Genomic DNA, 11,488 nt, shown 5'->3' with positions numbered 1-11,488 from the left:
GATATGTCAGTTCTGAGGTTCCAAAACAGTTGAGAAACATGAAGTAATTCACTGTTTCTGATTTAATTTCTGCAAATTTGTCTGCAACATCTTGCCTTCACTGGGATCACTGTCGTTCAGTTGACATGTTCCCAAGGAGATCATCATATAGCGGAGAAGCACAAAATATATATAGGACTGTGGAATAGAGACAGAAGTGAAACAAGCCTGCAAAAACAGGAAGAAGGAAACACTTACCACAGACATGGCAAAGTTGGGAATTTGTTTTAGTATTTAATTTATGATATTAGCTGAGATGGGTTGGAAAGAAAATGAATTGATAAATCCGAATCACTGCATTTTATATGTATGTTGAGACTGCATAGTTTTCATATTATCTTGGCAAAAATTAAGGGAGAAATTATTGAAAAAGCCTATGAAAGTTGCATCATGATTCATTGTCCTGTAATGATTTACAGTTAATAAGTAGTCCTTTTTAATTTCCGTTTAGGTAATTCTCTTCATTTCCAAAATAACAATGATTGTCTGTTTTTTTTTTTTAACAAGTAGCCTTGGCGCTATTAGACTTTCTTAAACTTCTTCCCTAACTAGATAGGTTTACTGGCTTTCACTTGGAAAATGATGCCTGTTTTTCCTTAAATGCGTTAAAAGTTGCATCTATTCTTAACAAATGTTTTAACATTTTGTCTAAATTGGTATAACTGTTAAAATTGTATCTATTTTTTGTATTATTTTTGAACATTTAAAATTATTGTTCTTGTAAAGGTAGGTGAAGGCTGCCAGCCTAGCCAGATAGAATTTTGTAGATAATTCTGTCATTTATAAATATTAATGTAAGCCACAGGCATGTTCTCTTAAATGTGAAAATACTGCATCGGATATTGAACTGAAAAAATGTAACAACAGTGCACTCTGCTGTAACAAAGCTGACAATTCAATTCTTTGATGTCAAAATTTGGAGCCGATATGTCTGGATGAAGGAATTCTGCCTATTGTTTTGAAGCCAGAGTTAATGGCTAGAATTTGTATGCATAATTTCTTTTATTGCTCTGGTTCCTGACAAGCTGCAAGATCAAAGAGGCCATTAACCTCTGAGTTCTGTTATCCTGGGAACCAGAAAGAAACGATATAATCTGAAATGAATCAGTGGTACTGTGTTATCAATTTAAGGAGAGAGAATCAAAGCATTAGAGCATTTGTCTTGAAGACATCCAACATCACAGCACTGTCTTGTTCTATATGTAAGTTTATTAAACTGCGTTTTCTCTTAGATATTGCTAGGAAATAGGAAGATTAGACTACTTTGTTTTTTCTGTGATGTCAGAACTTTTGCTACTGTATTATTTTAAGTATTTCTCTGTGATCTCTGAACTCTTGACTAGCACTGTGTAGTAAGAAGTATTGTCTTGTGTTTTTATTATTTATTATTAAATATTGTTAGTGGCTGTTTTGTGTAGAGACAATTTAAACTCTAGAGTACAAGTGCTGGATGAATGTCCAGGTTCAACATGATGCCAGGGAAGGCAGGTGCTGGGTGCATGTGCAGGTTCTGTGTGATACTAGGGAAGGCAGGTGCTGGGTATATGTGAAGGTTCAACATGATGCTGGAGGTGGGTAGGTGCTAGATGCATGTGTAGATTCAGAAAGATATTGAGGTGGGCACATGCTGCATGCAATGTGCAGGTTCCACGTGATGCTTTCTTGGGCCGGTACTGCGGTGTGATCTGGTCCAGCTTGATAACAGAGTGGTTGGGTTCTGAATAGATCTGCAGGTCTGTCATTGTCTAGCTCTATGTATGTATACACTTGTGAATACTGTTTGCTCACCTCAGTGTAGACAGTGCTACTCTAATGTCAGCAGAAAGGTAATTATTTGGTTGTATCTCACAGACTATTTTTCCAGTGTCTTGGACAGTTAAACATGAGTTCAGTTTGTATCCGTCTTCGTTCTTCATCATAAATTTCACTTTTTCTTCTCTGCCTGTTTTATACTGCATTGCACCCACCCCAGCCCAACACACACACAGATATTAGGTGAGAAATTAATATCCATCCCTGTATCTTTGGTAAGTTAGGCATTATTTGAGCTGCATGATGTATAACCTGCTAGACTTCTTCACTGGTTCTTAGTCAAAAAAATAATTTGCTGCTGCTTCACATATTATGTAAAAATAGCAATCGTAAACAGTTTAAAACCACTGCTGGTTGTTTTAATATTCTTAAAACAATAGGGGAAGGGTACCTGGGGACAAGGCTCACATAGTTTCATGTTGAATTCAGTTAAGCCAGGCATGGCAAACTATTTAACTCTGAATATTGACATAGTAAGACAAAGAAATGTTAGGCTTATAAAACTCATAAAACCTAAATACTTAAATAAAAGCTAGACTATAAAACTGCTGAGGTCTGGTGTCCATGGTTTAAGAATGGATTGCTTAATCATTATGTACATTCAACTGGACACCGAACATATGCAGTAAAGAACATAAAATGAGTCATATGTTTCTTTTTCTTTCAGATCCTCCCTTAGTTAATCTGTCTGTGGAGCCTCAGCCTGTCTTAGAAGACAATCCTGTGAAATTTTACTGCTCTGCAAAGGCTAACCCTGTGGTCACTCAATACAGGTAAGTTATGTTGTTAGTTTGAGTGTATAAGAATAGCTGCCTATTTATTGTACACATGTTCTCAAGATCAGCATAACACAGAGCACAGAGCTGGGTCCTCAACTCTGAGTAACAGTGCCACCTCCAGTACTTGTAAAGATGATCATTTTTAGAGGTACTAGATTAGATGTGGAGAACAGCATTTCAAAGAACATATAACCAGTAAAAATGCATATACTTTGACATATCCGGACCTGAAGAATGTAGATGAAAATACATATATACTGCAGTTTTCAGAGTAGTAAACACACATGGAAGTTATATTTTATGATCAAACTCAGCAAAGTTAGTAAGTTAACAGAGCAATAAAGCATTGTCAAGTTGTGGATTTATTAACCAGACTTTCTGTACAGTTAGAAAGAAGAAGAAGAAGAAAAGCTCAGTTCTGGTCAGTGAAAAATGATATATACTTACCTGTGCAGTCATGCTTGCTTTCAAACCCTGAATGTGTGTACTTGGTTTTAAAAATCATTAATTAAAGTATTACTTCCACATGTCAAACTACTGTTTCTTCTGTGACAGGCTGCAAAGCAATAACATTCAAGGAATGTGTATGAGCATACATAATTCATCAAAGAATATGCTAAGCTATGGCTGTAGGTCCTAGGAAGCATTATTGCAAAACACCAAAATAAAAGAGCAGGTAAATAATGCAAAGAAAGTGTTAAAGTGTGTTGTTTTGTAAGAGGAAGCTTAAGGCCATTGTTCATGGTGGAAAGCTCCAGCGATTTGTTTGGTTGCATAGGGTTCTATTCCAAGAACTGATTCATATGTCATCATCTGATAATGTCATTGATAACTTGCAGGTCAGATAATAAGATGACCCTGCTGGCATATAAGGCCATTAGAGAATGGGAAAAATGCACACCACTACCCTAATGGAGAATGAACCTTTTCTAATACGGTGTTAATATAAAAAAAGTAAACAAAGAAAAAACATAATGGGGAATGTGAGTTAGTCTGTGTGTGGGGAAGGAGGGGAATGACAGACTGACACAGAAAGTGAGCAGGACAGAGGCAAAGACGGTGCATATTACTTATCTTATTTGCACTGCAGCAAGCATTCCATTACAAGCATTACCTAACAAAAAGGAGTATGAAACTGTAATGTCTAGCATTATAGAATGACTGTAATCCACAGTGATTCACCAGCAAATCAAACATTCTGTGATGGACAAAGCAAATTATGCAACAAAATCAGTGACATTCTGCAAATTCAGGGACAGACAAGAGGTAATGTATGATTTTTTTCCTGTTCATTTGATCACAATGAGATATCTGAGGTATATTCAGTCAACAAAATGGCTTTAACTGTTGGGCACGTGTGTGTGTGTGTGTGTGTGTGTGCACCTGCGTGTACACGTGCTGTCTATGTAAATACTTATAACTTGCATTTTAGATGTAAAATATTTCCCCTGTCACCATTTATATATGGTGCAGCAAGTCTGAAATATTAAGGAGAGGAACTATTTTAAATCAGATAAAATGTAATAAAAAAGTTCACAGTAATTTGACAGGCATTTTACTCTAAAAGTGTAATAATTCCATCCAGGGTGGGCATTATCAAGGAAATACTCTTCCACTGGTGGTAAGATCCTCTGCTAATGGTATCAGGCTTCACAAGACTCCTAGGTGGGCATTAATTCATTGATAATGCCCTCCCTGGAGGGCTTTATTGCTTGCATATTAGAGTATATAGAAGTGGTTAATTCAGATGGTGGTACCGATACTCACAGTCCTGCCACTGAAAACAACACAAGAGATGTATTATGCCTTATTAGCCTTATCGGCACTTTCATCTTGTAAATATTTACATTTTCCACTGGAAGGTATGCTAAATAGTGCAAAAATACTTCCCAGCTAGATGCAAATCTACATGGTATAACTTAAAATTGCTCTGAGTTAATTTTACTGAATATACTCAGTTTTTTTTTTTCAGATAAGTTAAATGCTAGAACTCAGAAATATCCTTACTTCTCATAGAAATTGCCTACTACAGGTAGGTCGATTGTTGCAACAGTGAGAAAATGAGCTGTAGCTGGAGTACAAAGTCCTCACTATCGCTTCATTAGCATCTCTCTGAATTGCACTCTGGCTAACACTAGCACTATCAGACCTGAAAGTGATAGCATTTTCCCTAGTGGTCCTTGCATCACATTGACAAAGGCATCCCCTACTCACACCCACAATATATATATATATATATATATATATATATATATATATATATATATATATATATATATAGAGTCTCTCTCCCCCCTTCACACACATTTGTCCATTAACAAATAAGTCTTTTCCATACTGGTCACAGTCATATGAACACTCATCCATTATTCTGTCTAAATGCTCCAACATACATACATCCAGATTCTCAAATCCCTACCTAATCCCCTAGTGTCACCACCCAATGGACACACACATGCACACACATTTGTGCCACTTCATTTGGGCTCCTGCAGACACACTTACACATACCTCCACACACACACACACACACACACACACACACACACACACACACACACACACACACACACACACACACACACACACATTCACTAACACTCTCCAACATCTGTGCTGAAATTACCTGCACCACAACTACTTCCATAGGGATTAATGTGTTGACCTCCATCTTTTGACAGTGTTCAGTTTTCTTCCAGCTGTGAAATTTTACCCTGCTGAGTGATTATCTGAATCATTGTGCAGTATAAATGGATAACAGGTTCATTTTCTGGGTTGAGCACATGGATAATTAACATTAGCCCCTCCCTTGAATTGCCACAGTGGAATGCATCTCTGCCAGTGAGACCACGCTCCATGCTGAGGTCTCCGCTAACAGAAAACCTCAGTGATAGGGCAGTCTAAGAATTGGAAAGCTTACTGTAAGTGGGAAAATGATTGTGGTAATAATTCCTCATGGTAAGCCTTTCTGAATCCCAGCCTGTGTTTTAAATCTGTTTAACAACAGAGAAAAAGACAATTATCTTGTTTAATCTGGCCTTTAAGTGCACTACAATTTTGGATGCATCATTAATTTCAAACTCTACCACCATTTCTGGTAGTCCAAGGTAGACAACCATCTCCAAATTGATTAGTCTTACAGATGCAGGGGGCAGTAGCTGTCTACCGTCTAATGTCTGTGTTCCCTCCTCCACACCCTCTTTCCTATTTATGATGGCCCTTTCATATTTTCCTGTTGTAATTTGTGTAACCGAATCACTAACCTTTCTGCTGACTAGTGAGAAGAGGTCCAGCTCCTTTGTCTGCTGATCATATCCTTTCCCTTCCATCCCATGGACCATGTAAACTTCTCTGGAGTCCTTTCAACAAATTGATGCCACTTTGCTTTTTATTGGTGCCAGCTATGTACATCCAATTCAAGGTGTGGTCTGCTCAGGAAGCCTGCAGGCACAAAAAGCTATGTTTTTGCTTCTGAAATATACACCTCAGCATTCTGCTTGATTTTGTGCATGGTCATCCCACTCTGCTTCTGTTAGTCCATGTCAGGTGTAGCCAAAAAAAAAAATACAGATCATTTTCCTGCATTGGTATCATCAGTTCTAGTTTTTACTGATACTTCGTATCAGAGATATTTTGCCCCAAACCAAGTACTTTGCATTTGCCTTCATTGAACCTCAGCTGCGACCTTTTTGACCATTGGTCAGCCTTTTTAAATCCTTCTTCAGAGTTTTGTCTCCTATCCTTTACCTCAGCACTAATCTGTAGGTCATCACTGATATGTCATGTTGCTCTCTAGTATTTCTGAAAGAAATTAACTGAAGAAAACTGACTGAGGGCATCTGCTGTACTCCAGGAGTCAATTCCCTTATTTCAGAAGTCATCTTCCTCGCAGCAGGCCCTTGTGCTGTACCCTGCAACATAACCAAAACCACTTCAACCAGGTTTCTCACTCAAGATCCTATATCAGCTACTCCAGGGTTTTTGGCACTTGCATATACAGGAGGGTGGAAAAGCCTTCTTAAAGTCTAAGAAGGCTGGCCAAATGTACTAGTACTTACAACTTAACTTCTCTTTCAGTCACAATATTGGATTTGATTGTATTAACATTAATTGGTTCTTCTCATACTTCTCAATTGTACATATTTTTGCATCATATTTTTGTCGATTCCTCATAAAATTTGTGTTTTTCTGGTAAATCATTGAAGATAGTATTCAGACAATAATGACAGGCATTTCAGTTTCAGTCTTCAGATCTTTTAGAAAATGTATGCCCTTTGTTTTAGCAACTTTCTTAGTGATCAATATTTAAAATTTGTCTCTGATTTTGGGCATTTGCCCCCCACCCCTTTTTCTCACTTAGTCTGGAGGATGAGACGTATGGTTAGGCAAATTCATATGTTTTCAGTTCACATCATTTCATCCTTTGTTTGTTAGGCTAGTTTTATACTATTCCTTTAATAGAACAACATTGTCAGCATTGTTACATCCAAGAAGTATATTTATATATATATATATATCAGAAAATTTGTAAAAATCCCATTTTTTGTCACTAGAAATAATTGTTCAGCTGTAGTAAACTTTACAATCAAATTCAGGACATCTAAGTGGCATGGCATTTAGGATTTTCATCTTTATTTAACACTAGAAAGATTTCTACAGTTTCTCTGTTACTTTATTTTGCTTTCCTTATACAAGCAATTCCAATGACATCATGTCATTTTTTTCTGTATGGCACCAGAAGGAGAAATGCTTTCTTCCTGTCTAGGTGCTGTGCCAGCCACCCTCTGATATGGTTGGAATCCTTCCTGCATGCTTCACAGAGCTGTCTGCCTTGTTTTAGGCTGCATGTATTCTATCAATGGTGACAGGTGTCTTCTCATCAGAAATAACTGTCACTGTTGCTCCATCTGTTGTCTCAGTTGATAACTGATGGCTTGTCAGTGTTGCTGCGCCTGTATGATCATTGTCACCAGCTGTGACCCTTCCTTTTCTATCCTTTTGTATATTACTCGACCACTTCTCTGCCACTTTAACAACTTGAGCCATAGTGGACATATGTGTGCTTGCCTTAGATACTAATTGCTGGCATGTCTTCCTGAAAATTTAGTATGCTTAATGTGGGAACCAAACAAACCTGAGTTTACTCTTTGTCTTTTACCAAAGACTGTATGCAGAAAAACAGAAATGTGTTTTTTCCAGTAGCTGACTCCTGCTCAGGACTTTTAATTTTTGATCCAATATGTTTCATTAAATAGTATTATAAAATATCTGATAGGATTGGAATTTCTGGCCAATTGCATACTGCCCAATGATGGGACATGTGGTTTGAGGATGAGTGAATCTTTCCCTGTTTTGCCTGGCCTGGATGACATGAATATACTTGCAACTGGCAAGAGGGCATTACCCAAAATGCTGAGTTTAATATATTCACATAAGAGTTACATAACAGCCACTTAATGAATTAAAAACTCCTGCCTAAATGAGAACTACTGGTATTGTTCCATAACCTGATCTGAGGTTTTAATACTGTCCAGGGGCAGCTTGTGCTATAGGATTGCAGGACTGCAGCCCCGCCCCACCTGTAGAAAGAAGAAGAACATAAATCATGAGTCCTGGAAGAAAAAGAAAATAAAACAAAAATCATGAACTCCACGCATGCGTGCTGAACGCCAGACTGCTCTCCTGGTATGCGTGCTGAACTCCAGACTGCTCTCCTCATACTTACAGAACTCCAGACTGCTCTCCTCATACTCACAGAACTCCAGACTGCTCTCCTCATACTCACAGAACTCCAGACTGCTCTACCAGGCAGTCCGGATAAGGGAGAAAGGCATCTCTGCCCTGCAGCCCAGAAGTCTGTGCAGTGATGACGACTGCAGAACAAAACAACACTGGACTGCATGGTTGACAGGCTGGGGCTTCCAGCCTACTCTTGCTGGGAACGAGCAAGCTGAGAAACCAACTGAAAACCTTCCATTATCTCGTGGGTAACGCCATTAGCTTGCGCGGGCTGAAGAGACTGCTGGATGTACTATGTGGAGCTTGCAGATTGGAACAAATTCAATTGCAACTAATTCGGGTAGACTGAACTAGGGTGTGTGTGTGTGTGTGTGTGTGTGTGTGTGTGTGTGTGTGTGTGTGTGTGTGCGCGTGCGCGCATGTCATCATTCTAAGCAACTAGAAAAGTGTGCTCCATATTTCCATAATTCAGATATGCAAAATAAATAAATAGCAGCTGTTCTTGAAATAAATTAATCTTTGATCTCTCATTTGTGCTTAAGCACCGCTTTCCTAGTCTACTACATGCATGCCTGCAGCCAGTGAAAGGAACTGCTGCACACATGCCAAGGAGGAAATGCTGAGCAGAAAGTTTTAGTCTTAGTGAGGTTGGACACCAAGAAGAAAGTTATTGTTTCTTTAAATTAATTTGTAAGAGCGGAAATGTTTCCTTTTTATTATTTTTTTTTTGCATGACAGGGCCAAGGCAGCTGCCTAGGTCACTTCATGTTGGATTTCGCTCTGCGTAGTAGTGGTCGACATTCACATTGTCAACATACTGTGAATTGCATTTTGCCTGTCGATATTTGTTTTTGTTGAGGAAATGAAAGATTTTATATATATCTATGGCTTCCCTACAGGGTGCCAAGTTAAACTTCCCCAAGTATCAGGTGCTAAAGTTACAAAATGCTAAAGACTAAAACACGAACAACTCTTACCACTGAAAATCATTGCCACTTTACTTTCTATATGTGTGCTAGGTGTGATTCTTTTGTATTCAGAGATTTCTCCCTTATTTGTGTTTCTGCCATTCTGGAGTTGGTATGTATAAATTCAATGGTGTAGGAGACTTACCCCACACACATTGTGGGAACCAAAGGGGTAATTTCCCCTGAAAAAAATACATACTGTTTGAGATTGAACCCTTCTGTGTTTTGTCTATCATTTTCATTGATGTGGTCCAGTGTGTGTGTGTGTGTGTGTGTGTGTGTGTGTGTGTGTGTGTGTGTGTGTGTGTGTGTGTGTGTGTGTGTGTGCGCTGTGTCACTACAGAAAGATTAAGCATGATAGAAAACAATTACAGAAAGTAAACAAGTGATAAATACTGGCTAGCAGCAACATCTTCATTAGTTACAGATTTCTTTAATGTGGAATTATTTAAATGACTTTTACTTCTTCAGAGATTGTGCATATTTACTGATACTGGTGGACAGTAGAAGTTTGAGTAGACTTTTATGATGGAAATGTTCTGAACTGGGCAGTTTTGTCATTACTGGTGCATGCATTTTGTTTCATTGTTTACTGGAAAAATGTTCAAAACAATACATTTAAAATACCCTCTAACAACTGCACTGTATTGTACAAGGAATATAATTTAATACAATCAGGAATGTGTATCAAACAGCATGTGTATGTTTTGTGTACAAGGGGCATATGTTTTGAAAACAGCCCAAAGTTAATCTTTATCTGCCACTGGCAAAATGCATTTTCTTTGAATGTCGGTTTCAATGCTGTTTCAATGAATGTGAGTTTCAACGGCAGAAAAGTTTTAATGCTAAGTCTGATTTCATTGTGAGACTGCATTGCTTTGTTTAGCAGATATCTATTAGTGTTTGTGCTGTAAAATGCAAAATAAAATGTTCAAATGAAATCCAAATCATCACAGAAGTAAAGCAGTATGGACATTACAGTGTTTATGGTAAATGGGGTGAAATAACCAAGGAATGGGACATTAGAATGGCTGCAAGGGGGAGGCTCCATTCGACCATGATTTTGTGAGGGGGAAGGGCAGCAAACTCAAAGACAGCCCTGGCTGAACTATACCTCTCAACTGTCCAGATTTTTGCAGAATGAATAGATTTTTGCTTCTTCATAAAATTTGTGGTTTTCTGGCAAATCATTTCTTCATAAAATGTGTGGTTTTCTGGCAAATCATTTAGAAATGAAGTCACTAAATAATGACAGACATTGAGTTTCAGACGTCATAACCTACAGAAAAAATGCATGCTAAAGCAAGACCTGTTATTCTATCAACTGTCTTAAGTTTATACAAGAGCAATTTTTAGTACTGTTTGCATGTTCCCCCAATATATTTGGCCTTGTCCAGATTTCCTGCATTAAGAGGTTGAGAGGTACATGCAAATAAATGGCTTTATAGAATTAGGACTATCCAAACCTCTCAACTGTCCCCAATTTTGGCTCAAAATGTTGCTCTCCCCCTAATAATCCCTCCACAAAATGGCAATTTTGGAAGAAAACGTGGAGGGTTTACAATTATATGATCAGAGTTATAGATTACTTTTATTTCAGAAATGCATGTAGAATAGATGCTCTTATTTTGTCAGCTGCTCAAGTTAACAGTACTAATATTAAAAAGGTGTCCCTTCTTTGACAGATTCCCAGCTGTATTGTGTGGCAATTGTATATTTTTGCATCACATTTTTGGTCCGTTTTTAATAAAATTGTGGTTTTCTGGCAAATTAGTAGCAAATCATTAAAGACTGAAGTTAGAAAATAATGGCAGACATTTGAGATTCAGATTTCATACCCTTCAGAAAATTCATACTAATGCAAGACCTACTACTATTCTATTATATTTAAAAATTGTTCTTATTTTTGGGCCTGTGTCCCACTTCTATGTATGGCTTTGTCCATATTTCTTGCTCTGAGGGTTGAGAGGTATGAGTGTCACAGCCATCAACATCAGCCAGAGACATTTCAAATTGTGACATACTTGTTGCACCCCACTCCCAACTATAGTGGCTCTGGATGTGTCTAAGCAAGGCAAGGAGCAGTTATGCAGCATAAGTGTGCAGAGTATTCCCCCATCCAAAGTAGACCACAAGTACAACCATGTCTTT

The 11,488-nt window shown here is 37.9% G+C and overlaps 1 protein-coding gene across 1 annotated transcript in view; it reads left to right on the top strand.

Annotated features, from left to right (window-relative positions):
* Nucleotides 1-11,488, top strand: part of KIRREL3 (kirre like nephrin family adhesion molecule 3) — a 2,095,651-nt gene that overhangs the window by 1,423,897 nt on the left and 660,266 nt on the right. The window contains exon 6 of the mRNA XM_044081102.1: nucleotides 2,519-2,624. Within this exon, the coding sequence (XP_043937037.1) occupies nucleotides 2,519-2,624 (106 nt within the window). The remainder of the gene's footprint in view (nucleotides 1-2,518; nucleotides 2,625-11,488) is intronic.

The sequence above is a fragment of the Protopterus annectens genome, chromosome 8.part0 (assembly GCF_019279795.1).
Source record: "Protopterus annectens isolate FY-2018-M chromosome 8.part0, PAN1.0, whole genome shotgun sequence".
Classification (NCBI taxonomy): domain Eukaryota; kingdom Metazoa; phylum Chordata; order Ceratodontiformes; family Protopteridae; genus Protopterus; species Protopterus annectens.
Note: the sequence above shows the minus strand (reverse complement) of the source record. Positions and strands in the feature narration are given on the sequence as shown.